At 56.9% G+C, this 20,150-nt stretch overlaps 1 protein-coding gene across 2 annotated transcripts in view; it reads left to right on the plus strand.

The window, feature by feature from the left end:
- Positions 1–271: 271 nt before the first annotated feature.
- CDH4 (cadherin 4) overlaps positions 272–20,150 on the plus strand; it is a 465,344-nt gene continuing 445,465 nt past the window's right edge. For both annotated transcript variants that reach the window (XM_032461481.1, XM_032461482.1), the window contains exons 1-2: positions 272–395; positions 2,588–2,699. In XM_032461481.1, the coding sequence (XP_032317372.1) occupies positions 339–395; positions 2,588–2,699 (169 nt within the window). In that variant the 5' untranslated portion in view covers positions 272–338. The remainder of the gene's footprint in view (positions 396–2,587; positions 2,700–20,150) is intronic.

Here is a 20,150-nt window from a genome sequence, read left to right on the forward strand (position 1 = left end):
GCGGCGCCTTTAAGGCCCGCGTCAGGCCGGGCTGCGGGGCGGGGCTTCGGCGGGGCCGCCGCGCCGCTTCACCTGCAGTTCCGAGCGCGAGGAACAGAGGCGCGGGCGGCTGTGAGGCCGGCGGACGCACCGGCCCGAGGGAGCGCGCCGCCGGCCCGACTTGGCCTCGCTCCCGGAGCCCGGCGGCGGTCGCGGCATCGCAGCCTGGCTGGAGGCGCGGGGCCCGCTCGAGCGGCGGCGGCGGCGGCGATCGGAGCGGCGCGATCGGGGCGGCGGCGGGGAGCGGGCTCCGGGCGCCGGGCACCGGGCAGGCGCCGGGGCGCGGCGCGGCGGGGAAAATGACCCGGGGCTCCGGCGTGCTCCTCGTCCTGCTCTCGCTCTCCAGCGCGCTCCGGGTAAGTTGCAGCCACCCGCCCCGGCCTTTCGGAAGCCCGGGAAGCGCGGGGCCGCCCCCGGAGCTGGCAGGGCGCGCATTCGCCCGGCGGGGCTCTCCGGGGCTGCCCCCGCCGCGCGCACCGCTGCATCCAGCCGGCTCCCGCGCTCCGCGAAGCCGCCTGCGGTCGGCAGAAGCGCAGAGCCGCCGGCTTAGCGGGGAGCGGCGGTGCGGAGAGAGGTGGGAGTGTGGGTGGAGGATGTAGGGAGATCTGCCCGAAGCGGGACTCGCTGAGCATCCCTCAGCCGCCCTAGGTCCGCGGCCGCTGCCCGGAGCTCGCTCGCCCGCGCCAGGACAGGCTGCCCGCTAGCGGAGCCGGCGCGCCCTCCATCGCCCGCTCGCCGCGCTCCTCCGGAGTTGGCGAGCCCAGCCCGGGCTGGGGCTGCAAACGAGGGGAGCTGGCGGCAGCGGACCGGACATCAGGGTGCTGGGGACAACCTGTCTGGCCTCCCCTGCTAGGGGCTGAGTGCTCCTGAAGCACTCAGGCGCCGCCTCCATCCGTGTCCTCTGTGTGCTGGCTGGGACGCCGCTGCGGGTGGGCAGTGAATATGGACCGCGGGGCACCCTCGCCGCCTACTCCCCGAGGCGCTGGCTGCAGCCGGTGTCCAGCGGGGCCCTCGCCGCGCGGAGCGGGGCCGGGGAGCCAGGCGCCAGGCAGGCGCAGGGTGAGATGCAGCCGAGAGCGCGATCCGGGCGCCCGCATTCTTCCTGCGGAGCCCCGAGAGCTTGGTCCCCTGCCCTGCTCTGAGCCTGCTGGGTGCAGGGCCGAGGGGCAGCGTGAGGGCTGCGCCCGGGGGCGCCCCTAGGGGAAGGCGGAGGGGCGGCGAGAGTTGCAGGAACCCCCTCTCGTGGCCGATCGGCCTCGCTGCTCTTCCCGGGCCGCGCTGTTGTAACCTCGGAAATAAACAAGTGCCGCGGCCAGAGGCCCGCTCTGAGGACGCGGGGCGCTCCGGTGCGCTCGACCCACGCCCGGGGCGGGTGGAAACTTTCCTTGGCGAGTTAGCTTCCCCCGGGCTTCTGTCCTATTTGGAGCTTCGCTCCCGGGGCACGGAACCGCAGTTTGGAGCTTTATCCTAGGAATGACCCCGCGCCCTGCTCTTCCTCCCCGCGGTGCTTTTTGGTGGGGGAGCCACGTCTGGGCCGGCCTCAGGGTGCCGGGAGCTCCAGGGTGGGGCGGCCTCCCGAGCCGGAGACGAAGGCAGGCGGGCGGCGGCGCGCTGAGCTGGAGGAGGCGGGCGGCGGCGTGGAAGCGCGTTCCGCTAGGCAGCCCCGCGAAGGCGCGACTGCAGGGTGCGGGCTGCGCCCCTTCTCCCTGTGATCGCCTGGACGCTGAGCCGTCTTGCTCCCTCTCCTGTCTTGCGGCTGGCTTCCTTGTTGCACATGCAGTCTCTCCCTCCACTCCCCATCCCTGCACGGTGGACCTGCAGCCTGGGAGGGGGCCCTTGGCCCACCTCCCCCCTTCCCTGCCCTCCTGGTGCCCAGAGCTCTAGACCTCCCACTGGGCAGGAAAGCCCAGCGTGCTGCGGAGGACAGGACAGGAGGACACCCACCTTTCCCCGTCAGTTAGGGGAGCTCTCTGGCCTGGTTAGGCTGGAGATGGGGGCTCCAAGAAGTGGGGGAAGAGGACTGGAGGGTGGAAACCTCCCCTGCCTTCCTGCAGCCTCCCTCAGAGCAAAGCTCGGAGCTGAGTCTCCGAGAACCTGACTTCTTGCTCTGCCCCTCTTCTTCCTCCCTGCCTACCACAGGGAGGAGCAGCCTCCTCGTCCACCCCACCCAGAGCCTGGGCACTGGGGCAGGAGGTGAAATGGCCCCTCGCAGGAGCCTGCTGCCTTGCCCCCCCCCCCCTCGTCTCCCCTGGCTAAGCCCTGGCCCTCCTGCCTCCTCCTGGACAGTCCTCAGACCTTCCTTTCCGCCATGTGTCAGGGCCCTCAGCCTTGCTGTCAGCTGGCCTGTCCCCCCTGCAGTACCCCCCCCCCCTTCAGGAGGACATGGAAACCATGGGGGCAGACCCTGGGTTACATCTGGGTGGGGCTGTGGCTGATGGAAGTTTGTCATAGCCTGAGACCTTGCAAGCAGCAGGCCCTGCTTAATTTTGGCTGGATGAAATTTCTGTGAACTTTTCTTTGTCCTAACTTCTTTTCATTCCGTTCTCAGGCCCACAATGGGGATCTTACAGCCAGGGAGACCTGCAAGGCGGGATTCTCTGAAGAAGATTACACGGCGTTAATCTCCCAGAATATTCTGGAAGGAGAGAAGGTCCTCAAAGGTAAGGCAGACGTGGAAATGAAATGGCATTCCGTGCTTTGGATTAGGGAAGCATGGCCACCCATGGAAAAAGAGGCTGGGCTGGCTCTGAGCCAGGCTCTTTGTAAAATGATGGTCCAGGGGTCAAGGGAAGTAGAGACTGGTTGGCCTCATGGCCTTTTGCATCCCAGGTGAATGATTCAGAGTCCTTGTCATTTTCTGAGTGAGGTGAATCATTTCCTGGGCAACAAATTGGAATTCGGATGCAGCGTCACCCAAATAGTGTGCAGAGAGACACTTTCTTACCAAGTATTTTTGTGTATGAAATTCTGGATTCTTAAATTATGCCTGCTTTGAAATGGATGATAAAGCAGACGATGTTGTTGGGAATGCGGTAAATAAGCCCACAGACGTTCTGTTCACAAATGTGGCATTCGTTTTCATCCCCGTCCCACTGACAACACGGAAACACACATGCAGAGGGAACTACCCATTAGCTCTGCCGTAGCTGCCGGGTGATACCCACGCCTGTGACGGGGAAGTCACTGACAGCTTCAAAGCCCAAAGGACAAGAGACCACTCTGCAAGTCGATCGGTCTCCCTTTCAAGACAAACTCATTACACTTTGGTTTTGCACGGGAGGGGAAATGTATCACCTCATTCTTCCTTGAGATTTCAAAGTGGCACCTCAAATAGCTCAACCACCTGGGCCACGTGCCTTCCATCCCCGCACCAGTTTCCCAGAAGCCACTGCGTTTAACCAATTTCAAAGCGATGGAGGGAACAAACTTTCGCAAAGCATCAAAGCCACATCTCGGTCTCACAACCAAACTGTCCTCAGGCCACTGGCTTTCCCCCCGTCTTCTGCTTTAGGAAATAGTTTTCCCTTAAGCTCTGACAACAGATCCTTCATGGGGGTGGGGGCACACTCACACAGAGTGGGGGGGGGTCTTTCAGACCCTCTCCTGGAGACAGCTTGTTGACTTACTGTGTGTGACTAATTATACAAATCAGGGTCTTATTTCGCACCAAGTCCAACTTTTCCTACTTATTTGTTGTCCCCTGAGTTGACTGTCAAAATAGAGGTTTGCTACTATTGACTCTTTCATTGATTATCAAAACAAAACAAAAACAAAAACAAAAAATAACCTCTTGGCAGCTGGCCCAGAGGCAGGATGGCTTTGCTTTATGAGTGGGTGGATATGGGAAGAGCTTTCAAGAGATGCTCTGTTCACTGCACGCTGTGTGTCATTTTAGAGTTAGAAAGCGTAGACAGTCTTTCAGGATCTGCAGGTTTATGAGAGCCCCTGTGTGCCCAGGAGAAGGCCTGGAAGATTCTCGCAGGCTCAGGGCGTTGTACTGCCGTTTGCGCATCCAGAGGCTGGCATCCTTGCCACCTCCCTCTGCGGCAGAACCTGTTAAGATCTTGGAGGACCAGGCTTAGTCAGAAATTGAAGAAAAAGTGCCTCTGTTTTCATAACGGCAAGTGCCACCTACTACGGAAGAGAATGACAGCTGCTCATGCTTTTCACAGTCAAGTGTGAGGCTTCTGACTAGCGTCTCCCCCTCTCCTGGTGGGCCGTGGGGGTCCGGGCTGAACCGCCCTCTGCTCTTGGCCCGTGCTGGGTGGGGGGAGCATTGATCTCTGGCTGGATGCTGACCTGCCCCACATACCCACGTGGTTTTCACCTGGTGGAGGACAAAACGTCCGTCATCGTGGGAGAACTTGAACCAGCTCCTGGGCTTTGTGGACGCGAGACTCATATTCTAAGCACTTAACTTACGCCCGAGATGAAGCCCAGCCGATCCCTGGTGAAGGGGAAGATCGCAGAATATCTCCCTCCCCCGTGTGTGCCACCCCCTCACTCTTCTCAGGGATGGAGCTGTTTTTTTATCTTAGAAACAATTTTACACATCTGGAGGCAAAAGCCAACACTGACATACACTCGAACCAGGGCAGATAAAAATCTATTTGTGCAGAAAACTTTGCGAAGCACAAGACCACAGTCAAGATGGGTGTGTCAAAAAGAAATGAGTGGCAGAATACTTCTGTTATTCTGGTAGAAATCAGCTTAGATAGTGAATGACTACTCATATAATTGAGTTATTCCAACGGAGAGAGCTGAACCTTAATTTGACAAGCAGAGCTTCACAGAGTCCCCGTTTTATTCCAAGTGTGCCGTAAGCTACTAACGACTGCCTTGTGGCTCCTTCTCTGCCTGAGTCAGTTCACGGGCAGCCCCAAACATCCAGATTCCAGAAGGAGAGACTTGTTACACTGTAATTAACTTGTTTATGATAAATGGATGGAAGAAATGTCGTGGCATTTTGTTTTATGTCTAAATGAAAAGCGTGTGCATTCTAGAAATTTCACGCTAATTAGGCTTAAAATAGTCTCCCCCGATAGGGTAGCAAATACTGTGGCGAACCTTCTGAATGGCAGAGCCACTGCGGGCCGCAGCGCAGGGCATTTGTGCAGCTGGTGCGTCGTTCCGAGGACACCCTGCGTGTTGTGTTTCCTGTCCGCGCACTTTCTGGCGAGCACTCGAACGTAATTGCATATACTCTCATGCTGTAGTTTTGTTTTCAGGATAAATCACCGATGGCCATGATCACTGGTGCATGGTAATGTCTAAAATAGGATGGTTAAGCCGTTTTCCTTAGGCTAAAACGGAGCGTTCTCTACACCATAGTTTAGCGTGGGGTAGTGGCTGAGCGGTGTCTTTTTCTCTGCTTTGTAAATAATTAACAGTCAGCCCGGCCCAAGGCTGCCTCTCATGCTGTTGCACTGACCTGTCCTCTCCTGGCGGGCACAGCTCTGCCAAAACCCAGACCAGCTTGGAGGCAAAACCCCACAAGGATGGGAGAGTGAGGGGTGTCCTGGTGGGAGCTCTTACCTGCCCTCGCTCCTGGAGCAGAGGGTGACGAGTGAGCAGAAAGGTCTGCTGGGGCAGGAGGATGTGGGGTGTGGACATGGCCCCATGAATTCGGACACTGCAGAAAGAGGAGCTTTGTTTCTGATGACTTCATTTAAAAAGACTGCCTCAGAAAAGTTTTCCCTCTCGCGGTGAGTTTAGGACCGTTTTTTGCCCTTAACCACACTCTGATTCCTCACTGGAGAATTTATATTATCTGGTCAGTCATCTCTCTTACTTAAACTGCAAGATTCATGAGGCCAGCAGCCCTGTCACTCAGTTTAACATTTAGAATGTTCTTGGCCAGTAGGACGAAACCCAATTAACAGGCTCTTAAATGAATGGGGGCTTAATTTGCCTCACATAACAGTGAAGAGATAGGTGGTTGAGGGCTGCAGCAGGAGACAAGCGGCACCATTTCATGCCTAAAGTTCATTCTTATCATTCTACCATCTTTAGTTTGTCAGTTTATTGCCTCATCATTGCAGACTGGCTGCTGTGGCTCCAGGCATTGCATTCGAGTTCGTAGCAAGCAAGAAAAAGAAGGGAGTGGTAGCACCCTCTGCATCTCTTCCTTGTATCAGGAATGCAAATGCTTACTCAGAATCCTTGCAGAAGTTCTCATGGGGAGAACTGAGTCAAATACCACTCCCAGTGGAAAGAGGTAGGGGGAGGGGGTGAGGCTGGGAAGCAGAGAATTGCATAGTCATGTCTGACTTAGGCCTATTATGATTCATCACCCAGTAGATGAGAAAATTGCTACTTGGAACAGAATTGAGAGTCTGTTTTAGGAAGGAAGAAGGGAGGAGTGAGTCCCAAGGAGGCAAGCACTGGTGTTTGCCTCGTAGGGTTTCCCCAGCTTCCAGCAGCCCAGCTGAAGCAGAGTAACAGGCAATGCATTGTTGAGTGAATGGCTCATCTGCCACCAAGGCACACAGAGGGGAATGATTGAGGAGACCCCCAATGCACACAGGTGTCTGGAATCAGCATCTAAGAATTTGCCACAAAGTAATGAGTGTGGCCAGAAGTCATGATCTTGTCTTTACAAGTATGTTGCAAATAGCCCCTTTACCCTCTGTGAAGATAGATAACTCTTGCCAGGATGGGAGGCATTGCTGGTTGCATGGTCCAGATGCCAACCAAGTCTGACTGCTCACCCAACACCCAGTGCCATACCTGCCTCGTGGGGCGGTGGGAGTGCAACCAGTATTGTCAACTGAAGTCATGAATGAGCCAGAAAACGCTGACACCGGGATGTTTCTGAGCCCCCTCGGACAACTCGCAGAGGAGCTGGAGCTGCTGTGAATGTTCAAATAAATGGCAGTAATGACAAACCAAAACTGCTGGACACTGCAAGTTACTTGTCCAATATCCACTCTCTCCCTCTTCCTTACTAACGAAACCTCTTCTGTCCCGATCCACTTGGCTCATACTGAGGCCTGTTTAAGATACTCCCACCTATAGTAGACTCTTACACCAACGTGGCAATATGGCCCCTTTCTGGTCAGCAGGATCTAACTAGGTTATTCTATTAGATGAGACTTCTAGGAAAGCTTTGTTTTCATTGATAAAGAGGAGCAGACTCAGCTGGCCATGCCTTCTGCCTTTTGCCCTTACCTTTTCCTCCTGCCTGGAATGTGGGTGTGATGTCTGGGGCTGAGCAGCCATCTTGTGACCATGAGGATGGTGGAGCAGGAACTGGATTCCAGGAATTCTTGAACAGCTGCAGACCTCTGGATTCATTGTCCCCTAAGAGGTGAGAAAAATAAGGTTAAAATACCGCAGTTGAGTTCCTTGTGGCATGTAGCCAAATGCAATCCCTGCCTTAGGGAAAGCAAGAGCTGTGCACGCTAGCAGATACCTGTCCATCCCTCTGAAAGCTCAGAGCATGTTTTATACTCTGTCCTGAGCCTCTGCCCATCCTTTGTTCCCTGGGCCTTGGCCTTACTCTTGCTTTAGTAAACTAGTATCCACGTAGTATCCATGTATCCATCCTTTGTAAATCAGTATCCATGTCCAGCCCGCTGGATTGCAGAGACCACGTCTGGGCACTGGGTAATATTTGTTGAGCAGAGGGAATGAATAGTCACCACCACAGACTCTCTTTGGCCAGGATATGGCTGAATCATTAAAAATATTAAGTTCATGCTGTCTATTCAATCCACCCATCGCCAGTGTGAGCTCTCTGCTGGCTGTCTTAGCTCCCCCTTCCAGGAGCCAGGGGATTATGCACTGGGAATGCAGGTTTCAACAAAGAAGTGGAGGTGCAGAACTCGGGCCCCAGCAGGGGGCTTTGACCAGCTCTAAGCCAGGACGTACCTTCTCTTGAAGCCTGAGGAAGCTTGCTTTGAGCACCCAGACCTCCACTGCCTTCTCTCGGGGGTGTCTCAGGGTCCCCTGAGGAGCGTCCAGAGCCCATGGTGGAGATGTGGTGGAGACGCGGTGCCCCTCTAACTGTCTTTGGGGGCGGTCCTGCCTTTTCAGGGGCCAGTGTTGTCTGGGGCTCCCCAGCATCCTTTCCCTGCTGTAATTTTGCCTGGTCCCAGAGTCAAGAGGTTTAGAAAGGGAAGTTTATACACTTAGAAAGTGGCTTCTATCAGATAAGAGGCAAGACTCCCGGTGACAGAGCACGAAAAGCCTGCTTTATGTGCTGCCCACAGGCCAAGCTTGTGCAGATGGAGGGCCCTGATAGCCGTGTTAAAAACCAAAAGGAGGCCGGGACTGCGGCCCCTGGCGCTCGGCCACCGCTGCCTGCTGCGGGCCTGAGCCTCTGTTTCCACTGCGGCACTCACCCACCCCACCTCCCCGCAGCCGAGAGGGAGGTGCTCATGCCTGGCCGTCCACACTGGGGCCCGAGGGCAATGGATCACTGGCCTCTCTAACCTCCGGCCCCTCTAACCGCCGGGCAGTGACTAGAAATCCTCATTGCAGAAGATGCACACACCAGTTAGACGTGTGGGTGACGGGCTCATCCGTGCTGCAGCTTAAAGATTAAGATTTTTGCATTTCAGAAGTATGTATTTTAATGGAGTCTTAAGATGAGGGAGTGTGCGACTTTGTGTAATTGTAACACTGAGTTCCGGCCAGACTCTGCCAGCAGGCCCTGCGCACGCCTCGCGTAATCAGGCCCTGCACACACCTCATGTAATCCTAACTGAAGCCTGTCTGGGGAGGTAACATTGTTGCCGTTCTGTGGATCAGAAACCGATGTGGTTTTGGAGGTTGAGGGATTGGCCTCAATGCACGCAGTTCACTCTGTTTCCCCTCTTTGTCCAGACCCAGGCAGTCAGCTCACTGACGGCTCCTGGTCACATGAACAGAGTTGGTTTCTAGAGCGCTCGAGTTGTGTGCAGACAGAAGGACACCCAGGTGTCCGGGGCAGCACCATAAACTCGGCAGTCCTCAGGCACTCACACGTGCAGTTTCTCACCTCGGACGTTTGCCCTGAACAGAGGCCCAGCGTATCCAGGAGGGCTCGACGGCAGTCGCCGGCCTATGAGGGCCCATTTGAAGTGGGTCCAGATCCGGTGGACACCTTGGGTTTGCAAAACTGCACCTGGGATTAGAACAATGCCAATAGGAGTGATGCCAGCAGGAGCCTTCAGCTCTAGGCATGTAGCAAACAAACAGTCCCCGAGCGGCACTCTCACACGACTTTCAGACTCTGCCCGGGTTGGGGGACACGGCAAAGGAAGAGGCGTGAGGAGTCCAGCCGTCCTGGGAACCTGGGACACCTCGGAGGGGAGCTGGGTTGAGGCATGTAGGCCACTCCCACTGGGGCACAGAGCCTAGGGGACGTCAATGAGGCTCATGATGAAGGAGCCTGAAAAAGCTGATGACACTGGTCTGAAGGAGGCCGCCCACCTGCCCAGGCGGGCTTCCCGGCACCGTCTTCCTGGGGGATGTCCATCTGCAGGGGTCCTTCTGCCTGGGTCTGGGGTCCCCATGTTTGCAGGGTCCTCTGAGCCTAGAGTTTTAGGTGCTTCTTTCCTTTCTTCCTTTCTTCCTTTCTCTCTTTCTTTCTCTCTCTCTCTCTCTCTCCCCTTTCCTTTGGAGCATGGCTAAGTACCGATCACAAACGGAGAGTGGGTGTGGAAGCCAGCGCTCGTCTTTTCAAAGAACGTCCCTCTCATTCTGACTTTCTGAAGGAACAGTTCTTACTCCTGAGTGAATCCCACTCTGCACAACCCTGAGTGAGTTCCTTTCTGCGAAGAGTGGCAAAGTCCTCCCCAGGGTGCTCTTGTAAAACCTCAGAGTACTTGCTTTTTCTTTGACTCTTCCGAGGGGACTGTGGTATGTTGTAAGACGGGCCAGTAAAAGCATTCACTTTATGTTTAGACTCAAAATTTTGGGGACTTTTTGCCCGGGCTCTAGGCTGACCTCTCCTGGTGGCCTCCGGTACTGACTCAGGTTGCCTCCCCCAACCCCCACCTCTTTCTTAAAGGAAAGAGAACAAAACAGAACAAAACCGCACTTAATTAGCTCTGTCCAGCGTGTGCTACCAAAGGCCATTTCCCTTGCAGCCTCCATCTGGGCACGCTGGAGTTTTCTGAGGACCTGGCATACGCGAATGGGCTCACACTTAACGTGCGCTCAGGGCACTTAGAGGCCACACCCCCGTCACCCGGTTGTGTGGAGGTCTGTCCATAGGACGTCCACCTGGCACGCTGCCTTTTCCAAGGAGGGGTTTGCTTAGATTAAGGATGGCATTCGTCCCTTAGTGTGGCACAAGCGACTCATAAATGCAGCGGCTTAAATGACACAAACTTACTAGCTCGCTGTTCTGGACGTCAGGATCCAACGCGGGTCCCCCTGGGCTACAGTCCAGGTGTGGGCAGGCTGGTTCCTCCCGGAGGCTCTGTCTCCTGCCTTTGCAGCTTCTGGAGGCCTCACTGCTTTCCTTGGCTCGTGGCCCCTTCCTCTGTATTCACGCCAGCACTGGCCTCCCCTTCCCGTGCCGTGCTCCACAGTCACATCACCTTCCCTGACTGTCCCTTCTGCTCATAAGGACCTGTGCCGACACTGGGCCCCTGGATAGTCCAGGCTCACCTCCCTCCTCACGTCCTGAGCTTGAGCACATCTGTGGAGGCCCTTGGCCATGAAGGGGACCTCCAACAGGCCCTCAGGGTGGCGGACAGTGCCCAGCAGCGTGCACGGCCGTTCCTGGCTGCCACGTGCTGAGGGCCTGCTGCGTCTCGGGCACCGTGTCCTGTTCTTCACTCGGCTCCCGTGGACCCTCAGCAGTTCAGGTGCCCCCCCCCCCACTTCACAGTGGAGGGAGCGGCGGCCCAGATGTGAGTCACAGGTCAGGAAGGCCTACTTGCCACCCTTAGCGGGGCTCCCATCCCATTTGCCTCATTCCAGGAGCTCCTCTGTCTGCAGTTAGGACTCTGGTTGGCAGCTTCTTCCTGGGTCCTGAGACGGGGCTTTGCCCCTTTGGAGACTGAAGGGGGAACGGTGGCTGCGAGGCCGGAATCAGCTACCGACGGCGCCGCTTTAACTGCGCCTTATTTGGCTTCACCGCATTTCTTGTCGACAGCTGTGGGGATTTAGGAAGGATTAAGGTAAGCCGCCAGTGACAGGTAAATATCCCGGGGTGGGAGAGTGCTGCCCCCCGCCGCGCCAGCAGGAGGACGGTCCTGCGCAGCAGTTTACCTGCCCTGGAGCGGCTCTGAGAAGCCGCAGGTGCTGAGAGGGGCATTCGCCGCCTGGCACAGGTGCGTTTTCCATTTGCAATACAGTTTAATTAAGTCCCAGTTGGTGGGAGGACCCCATGTATGTCCAGGAAGGGGGCCCCCACTCTCCTTATCTTTGGGTCAGAGGTAGATGCTGCGCGCCTCCCGGACCCCCATTCAGGAGCTTGCGGTGCACCCGTGTTTGTGCGTCTGACTTGGAGAGGTGTTGGATTTTCATCTTGCACTGGCTTTTGCAGCCCAAATGTGAATTTGAACACTATCAGTGTTGATCTGCCTGGAAAACCTCAGTGGACAGGGGTGCTGAGTGTGCCATCCAGCCTTCTCCTTCCAAGGGGTGGTGGGGGAGAAGCATAGGCTGAGATGCAGGACGGGGCGGGGGGCTCCTGGCTGGGGCAGGGAGCACTCATGAGTGGAGGGGCTTCTCTGGGCCTCAGTTTCCTTGTCTGCAGAGCAAAGGGGCAGGATGACCAAGTGTGGTCCAAGAACTGCCGGCCCCAGGGACACGGCTAAACCCTCCCACACCCACGGCAGTGGCTTGGACGGTGGCCCCAAAAGATACGTCAGCCCAGAACCTGTGCCTGTGACCAATTTTGGAGAAAGGGTCTTTGTGGGTTTCACAGAGTTAAGGATCTCGAGATGAGACTATCCTGGCTTATCCAGTGGGCCCTATATCTAATAATGGGTGTCCTTACATGAGGCAGAAGAGGAGACTCAGCCACAGGGGAGCAGCCACGTGACCATGGAGGCTGAGCCTGGAGTGATGAGGCCACAACCCACGGACGCCTGGGGCCCCCAGGAGCTGGAAGAGGCTGACAGGACCCTCTCCTGGAGCCTCTGGAGGGTGCGCAGCCCTGCCGACACCTGGATTTCAGACTTCTGGCTCCAGAGCTTCCAGAAAGTAAATTTTTGTTATTTTAAGCCACTAAGTTTGTGGTCATTTGTCACAGCAGCCCCAGGACACTCAAGTACCCACTGAATCAGAAGCCATGGGGCTGTGGCCCAGGACTCTGCCTGTTCAATCCTCCCCGAGGGAAGCCGATGTTCATTAAAGCACGAGGGCTCCAGGTCCAGAGGAGTTCTGGCTTCAGAACCCCAGTGGCCAGAGTCCCTCACGAGAAAGCATGCTGTCCACAAGAGGGTGTCCGGGGGGTGACGGCTTCTTGGCATCGCTCAGGGGGCGGCTGGAATGACGCTGTGCGTTGCCCTCTCCCTGGAGCAGTAAATGGGGCGCTTCCACATAGAAGTGTAGGATCTCGTATTATAAAGCGTGACACAGAACACTTTCGTTGTGTTTAAAATGTGCGTGGAACATTTGTTCTCCCATTATCTTTCCCTGTCAAATAGAATCTTAACGAGATTATGGCTCAGATAATATCGCGGAGTGCATTGTAAATATTTTGTTGATGTAAAGGTTTGCATTGGGAATGGATGGTTTCAGGGCTGCTGCTGCAGAGGAGGGAGGCTCGCTCCCTCTGCCGCTGAGATGTGGAGGCAGGCGGGCAGGAGCGGGGTGCTCTACGGCAGGAGAGCATTTATAGAACAAGCCTCTTCTCTCCCCTGAACTGCTTTGCTCTGCAAATGCAAAAAGGCATTATTTCTGGTGCCCGCATCTCATTTCTGTGTTTCAAGCGTTCGCGCTTTTGCTGCCCGGCCGCTTCGCTCTCCTGCAGGCAGAGGTGAGCACCCCGCCCCCCTCTGCGGCTGCACGGCAGGTAGCCTCACGGGTACCTGGGACCAGACCTGCAAGCCACCCTGCCCGCTGGGTCTGCGCTGATGGAGAGCCCTGGGTACCCAGAGGCTCCCGGTCTTCCTGGGAGTGAGTGTCTGCGGCCATCCTGTCTGTCTCTCTGGGTCGGGACGGGCAACCCAAAGGCTGGCCCCTCCAGAGAAGGACCACTGCAGCTGGACGCCAGGATTCTCAGGCCCCCTGCGCTGCTCCAGCCCCTCGGGCTGCAGGTGACACATCTCCCCAGGAGCACAGCCCGAGCAGAGGGGAAGGGCCTCTGGGTGGAGCGTGCAGATGAGCTGTGTCGTTGCTTTGTCCTGAGGTGCAGGCTGCTGGCACTCAGTGAGGGTTGAAGGGGAAAATGCCCGTTTTCCTTCCTCCCTTGTTTCTTCAGCTCAGTGTTTACAGAGGGCCTCGGCAGGCACTGGGTTATGGACGCTGCAAATGGGCAAGCTGCATCGCGCACACGTTATTAGCCCTTTTGCGAAGCAGGGGATCTAATGCGGGGTGCATTGGGTCACTCATTTCAGGGGGCAGCCTGCCTCCTGAGGCCCGCCCTCGCCCCGTCCTGTCCATCACCTCGGCCCTAACCCCCTCAAGGAGAACGGACACCCCGAGGCGCAGGTCTGATCAGCTTCAGGGGTGCAGACCCAGTGCCCCCATCATCGGCCGTGCGGCTCTAGGCACCTGTGTGGCCGCTTCCCCGGGAGGGGGTGACCGTTCCCACGGCTCAGGCCAGTCTTGAGGGTCCAGCAGGATGGGCATATGACACGCAGGAAGCAGGGTCTGGCCTGTGGAAAGCAGGCCGCTGCTCACCTGCCCTGCAGTCGCCGCTGTTATTAACAGACGATCCAGGCTCTCCTCCTCCAGAGTCTTGGCCCTGAGATGTGAGGAGGTGGCCTTTAAAGTGGTCATTTTTTCCATTAGACGGCTGCTCGATTTGATATTTTTATGGTTTTGTTTGGGGACTTTTTCCCTCCTGACCTTTACATTCTTATGTGTGGCCAGAGACCTTTTGTTAAAAGGCATGTTTTCAAAATTGAGTAAATAAATGATGGAGTGGCGTATTTAAAGCTCCGTAGGCTCGTGGGGGCAGGAGGCAGCACACGAATGTCATCTCAGTACCGTCATCTGTCCGTAGGGCTGGGTGTGACAGGATTCTGCCACGTCCTCGTTAATGCCAAGGCACGATGAGCTGACGCGTTGTTGGAGACCCAGCATCAGAGGGAGGTGTCGCCACACGCAGGCACCTAACTGCTGAGAGCCGGACACTTTTTTCTCAGGATGTCTTATTCTTTCCCCCGTTCCCTCAGGTACAAAGACGGGAGTGTACAACTTGTCTCATCTAGTTCTTGTATTTTAAGATAAAAACAGAATTCCAGAAAAGGGCTGAAGGCGATAAAATTGTGGTCAAAAGTCCATAAAATTATAGAACTTACGTTTTTTTGAGAACAGGGAGGTTTCACGCTGACTTTTTTTTTTAAAGGAGCTGGACAGCTTAGCGGTTATCCGTGGAGATGTGTAAGATACGCTTCCATGTGAGGGGGGAGAAAAAAAGAGTTACATGCTTGAAAGGTTAACGGCTAGTAAACGCCAATTTTCTACCATCCTGGCTAATCAAAATAGCTTATGAGACATAAGATGTCATGCTGCCACCATTGCAGCGGCCTTTGAAATCCATTTTGAAGTCTTAGGTCCTTGGAAACGAGGGGGTTGGGGGGACACAGCCCGAGCTTTGAGCACCTCTCCCTCTGGTTGAGCAGGGGCACCTTCACCAAAAGGAGAGCGTCTCTGAGTGGGTGGGAGTGTTTCTCTGGGGTATTTCTGGGTTAATCACTTGGTCAGTGCTGTGGATTCCGGGTCCTAGACAGTGTGGATGCGTCTTTATTGCGGAAGATCTGTCCCCCTCGGTAGACCTGTGCTGTGTTTGTGGGTCCGCGATCTGGCCGCACTGGGGGATCTGCACGGACTACTAGAAGCATAGACATTTCCAAGATCCCTGGTTTTAAGTGTGACGACAGTGACAGACTTCTGCCGCAGCCCCTGGACTTGGAATGGGGGTGCCTCCATTCTTTAGACTGGAATTCCAATGCACAGAGATTCTGGAACTTCCCGGAGTTTCGCAGGAACAGAGTGGGGTGGGGGTGAGATGGGAGAACCTTCTCGCCTTAGTGTCTCCACCCTCGCTCCATGCTGTGAGCTTTGCCTGGGATGGAGGTAAAGCATCCTTTGCACAGGCGGGATGGAGGTAAAGCATCCTTTGCACGGGCAGAGCGGATGCAGTGCAGTTAGAGGAGACCTACAGGACCCGGCTTGCGGGATCACACCACTGGTGTGTCACTGGCCCGGTGCCTTGGGGTCCTGTCGGCACCCGCGCTCCTTCCTAAGTGATGGAAGACGCCCTCACGCCCGGCCTCGCTGAGTCAGCTCAGTGGAGGGGCCAGGCGGCTGCCTTTCTCATTTCTTTGTGAGCAGGACTGAATTCCCCTCCAGCTGGCGTGGAGCCCCAGGCTCCAGCATCTTATCCCAGGAGGCTCCATCCTGGGGGGTCACGTGTCCGAGTTTAAATCCTGAAAACTCGCGTGCTCGCCTGATGTCGCACCGTGGTTCTCACCTGTCATCCTCATACGGCGGGCGGGGCCATGTGAAACTACAATGGGAATTTGACTTTTATCTCTGTCAGCCTGGAGCCTGTGCCTTTCCCCCTGAAAAGGAGCCGCTCACGAGACGGTCCTGTCATGAGAATCCTGGTTTTGACTCTTCCCAATTGAAAAGTTAAAAGGAAAGGTAGCAGGTCTCCCCTCGATGTGCCCACGTTTGGTTTGGGGGTTTGGTGGGGGCAGGTCTGGACTCCAGGACTGATGGGGAGGTGGGGAGGAGTGCAGGGCAGAGGGCAGGGCCAGCAGAACAGGGCACTTGGGAGCAGGACGCCACTCCTGCACTTGGTGGCTTCCCTCGTTCACTGAAAATCGTGCCGTACGTCCAAGGCTGTGCCTCCCGTATGGTGGGGCACCAGGAAGAGGATTCTTTCCAAGCCAGGCCTCCCTTCTCCCAGCAGCCCCTGCGCCGGCACTCAGGGTTCTAGGAGACGCACTCCATTGTTGGGTCCTAAAAGGAGGATTCAGGAAGGGTGCTGTTCTGTGACATGCAAATAAAAAGCCCCTCCTCCCCACCCCCTGCGGTTTTCTAAGGTTGCAGCTTCAAGGAGGCACTAATTAATCACTTCCTCCAACCCCAGGGGAGCAGAGGGACGTTCCCCAGATAAGGAGGCTGCAGCCCCCGCCTGTCTATGGCCCATTGTTTGCTCACGCTGAAAGGTGGTTACTTTATCAGGAAGGCGTCCGTCCAGCAGTGACCGAGGCATTGTCTTACTGTATTTTCTCTTACCAGTTTTGAAATATTATTTCCTTCTTGCTTGAATGCCGTGCAGGTTAAAACTTATGTTGTTGGAAATGGCACTGTGGGTGAGCGGGCGGTTTACAGCAGAGGAGCCTGGTATCCTGGTCTCTCCGGGGTGGTGAATGTGGACGGCGACACCTTCGCCGCTCCAGACCCTCGCCTGGGTTTTTCTGGAGGAGTCCTGAGTTCTGGGTGTCGGCCGGTAGCAGCGGAGGTGAACGCTTATCAATTTATTTCCCGACACGTGCGCCGTTAATCTCTGCTCGCCGACTCCCAGTGGGGCCGCTCTCGGTGGGACCGCAGCCACTCTCCGGGAAGTTATTTGATTTCTGATGTAAGGAAAGGGATTCATGTGGCTGGATTTTGATAAGGCCGGCGTGGCTCAGACACACTCATCCCGGCCGTGTGGCTGACAGGTGGCTCGCTGGGTGGGAGCACTGCAGAGCAGCGATGCCGGACATGCGGAGATAATTGTAGTTTTGCTATTTAAAAAAAATAGGTCTAGTGCTTTACAATGTTGAAATGATAACCTGTTCAGGGAGGCTCACAGTGCCTGTCTCTTGGCACAGGGAAACCTCTTCGAGCAGCTTGACTTGGAGCCTATTAATCTACTTTTATTTTCCCCGAGCATAAACTAAAGTCTCGTTTCTGTTTGAACTCTCAGGCTAAAACGTAGGGCCAGAAGCGCAAGTCTGCGGTTTCGAGCTAAACATGCTTCATATTCCAGAGGTTTCTGTGCCCGTGTTGTGTTTATGCCTCTGCTTTTAAATGACCTGCAGTGTTGAGATTAGAGGCACTCGGTTCGACTTAATATCTAAGTACCTTGATCCACGGGAGTTGCTCCTGACCCGGTGCTCAGCTCGGTGTTCTGCCTGGGGGTTGGAGGAAGAGAGGGTTAGAGGCCACCCTGGAGCGGTAAGTCAGTGTGGTCCCATGCCTCTGCCATCTTCCTGTCCCCACTGGGACAGTGACAGGGCTGTGCCCAAGGTCCCCCCGCCCCTGTGCTCAAGCCAGATGTTCTGGTGGTAGGCGTGTCCTTGGAAGCCCAGGACTGTGGTCCTGGACAAAAGAGACGGGCCTGTTCACCTACCACGGCGCCTCTACAAAGGCCTGGGGCCCCTGGGGGCCAGCAAGATGCCACACGGTCATCAGGACCTCACGTTGTTCGTTTGTCCCCAGGAGGTGGTGACCAGCTTCCTAAACACGGTGGATCTTTGGATTCCTAGATCAGCGTAACTGTGGGTGTTGCTGGCCCGTTAACCACAGGACCCTGGAGAGTCTTAGACCCGCGGGGCCAGCGTTGAATCCCTGCCCAGGTAGCTGGAACCTGCCGGCCCTTCCCTGCTCTGTTCCCCTGTCTTGGCTGCCTCCCTTCCCACTTGCCCTAGCGTCTGTGGGGCTCCCCCGGGGCCTCCTGATTCAAATGTCACCCCTCCACCGGGCCCTCTTTTGCTGTCTTCTCCCTTCCCTTCTGCCTGAGCTGAGTGAACTTAAGTACGTCCGCCGCCCTCGTCTCGTGGTTTTACTGGGATATGCGGCAATGTCATGTTTACGGTCCTCCCCCCGTGTCTGCCCCACTGTGGTCGCACAGCGTGTGCGGCGTTCCAGGTAGCGGAGCGGTGAGGCAGGGCGTGCTGGGGAGCTGGGGAGAGAAGACGGGTGGCCCGGCGCACGCCCGGAAAGCCGCCTTCCCGGGAAAGGGCCTTCAGGAGATGAGCTTTTCTCGCCTCTTGGAGGGGGCAGGGGCTGGAACTGACAAGCAAGATCATATGAAAGCAAGATAACTAGAGGAGGGTGGGCATAAAACGGAAAAGCCAAAGTGCCTTCCGTCTCGCACCTCCGTGTGAGGGCTCACTCAGTTTGTTTACGGGCTGTTATCGGAGTAAAGTGGGGCACATGGGTCTCCGCCTGATGAAATCACCCCCTGGGCCGTGTTGGCTTCAGGTCCCCGAGCGTAACTGGACAAGGACAGCGACTGCGGTGGGGTTTCGTGCCAGACAGCCTCTCCCTTTGTGCTCTTCGTGCACAGCAGCTCACGGGCGCTCCAATGACACAGGAGCAGGCGGGTGCTCCGGCTCTGGTCCTGGCTTGCAGCTGCAGACAGGGTGCCCATCAGGCCCAACAGGGCCCCCACACGTCAGCCCCGCGCACTTCTCCGATTCAAAGTCTGTGTTGTGACCTGGGCAAGAGTCACATCCATGGTGGACTCCTGCTCAGGGGGCTGCTCGGCTGATCCAGGTGTCTGCATGGCAGGCAGTTCCTCGCTGGGGGTCCGGGGGCCAAGGAGGCCCACGGACTGCCTTCTGCTTTGTTTTTAAAATTGTTTGACCTACCCCCTACTCCCTGCCACCTCCACCCTTCCCCAGGTAGGCCTGTCTGCCAGCATTATTTCACGGCCGAGCATTGGGTACCTCTGTAAAATTATATTGACCTGAGGGAATTGAGGTCCAGAGGTGCCTGGTGCTTAAATGTGCAGGAATCAAACCGCTTGGCTGATAACATTGTATCGATCCATCTCCCTTCCCTGCTTTGCTGAGCCAGAGGCCTCCCAGATGAGGTGGTGGTGTTTGGGGGTTGTCGTGGTGCACGGAAGTCCTCATTCTCGATGTTGAAGTGATGTGCTCGTGGGCCGAGGACTGGATCTTCATCGCGGCTCCCGGTGACGTCAGGCAGCAGCCCCCCTGGCCGTGGGCCGGGGGGGGGGGGCAGGGGATGCCTTTCCTTCTGTGCGTACCGGAGACTCTGTCCTGGGGCTCGGCCCTCGGGAAGCAGCTCAGGACTCACAGTAAGTGTTCCCAGAGGAGACCGTTCAAAGTGCAGGAGAAACAGGCAACTGGGAAGGGAACGCGGGGGAGTGGAGCTGGTCTGCGGGGCGCGCCCTGTCCTCCGGGAACACGGGTCACCTGTCACGCTGCTCTGGACGGGCCCCGTGGGAGGCCGAGGGGCCTGCTACTTCAGGGACCCGAGGCCTTACTTTGGTGAGCTCCACCTCTTAGGCGGGGCTGGCTCTGGATTCCATTAGAGCCCGGCGGCCAGGAGCCTTCTCTGCAGAGACTGAACACCGACTTCCGGCCTCTGCCGTGGCAGGTGCCATGAGAGCCGCTGCGGTGACGCAGGGGTGCTGAGCTTGCTGGGGCTTGCTCTGTCTGGGGCTCCGGCCTCCCTCACTCCCAGGGCCGCCCGCTCCTGTATTTCTAGGGGTTAGCGGCCCTGCAGCCGTGACCACCGTCCCGAGAGCGTCCACTGCAGCTGGAGGGCGTCCGCCGGGGGCTGCAGGCTGCCTCTCCGCCCGCGCGCTCTGACCCGCCCTCTGCCCGGGCCTTGCAGCCCCCGCAGGGTGTGCGCCCTCCTCGTCCTGCACCGCCCCGCCCCAGCTCCCACTCCCTCCTGCTCTGCCGGGACCCTCTCCTCCCTCTCCTCCGCTGCTGCAGGACTTCCTGTCACTGTGCTCGGCTCCTGTCCCCTTGCTGGTGGGTCTGGTCCCGCTGTCACCCTCCTCCTCCCCCGAGTTCCGTCTGCCCCCTCGGGGCCCTGGTGCTGCCCGGTTCCCCTCACTGTTATTGTCTCGCCCATCACCCGCCTCTGCCACATTGTGGTGCCAGGGACACACAGGCCCTGCTCTGGCCGTGCCCCAGGGCCTGGAGCAGGCCGGGCGCAGCGGACACGCAGTCAGGGCCCGTCGCCAAGCAGGTCACAGGTCGTGTCCCTGCTCTGCTCTAATCCTTCCCAACGTCACC

The sequence above is a fragment of the Camelus ferus genome, chromosome 19, assembly GCF_009834535.1.
Source record: "Camelus ferus isolate YT-003-E chromosome 19, BCGSAC_Cfer_1.0, whole genome shotgun sequence".
Taxonomy (NCBI): Eukaryota; Metazoa; Chordata; class Mammalia; order Artiodactyla; family Camelidae; genus Camelus; species Camelus ferus.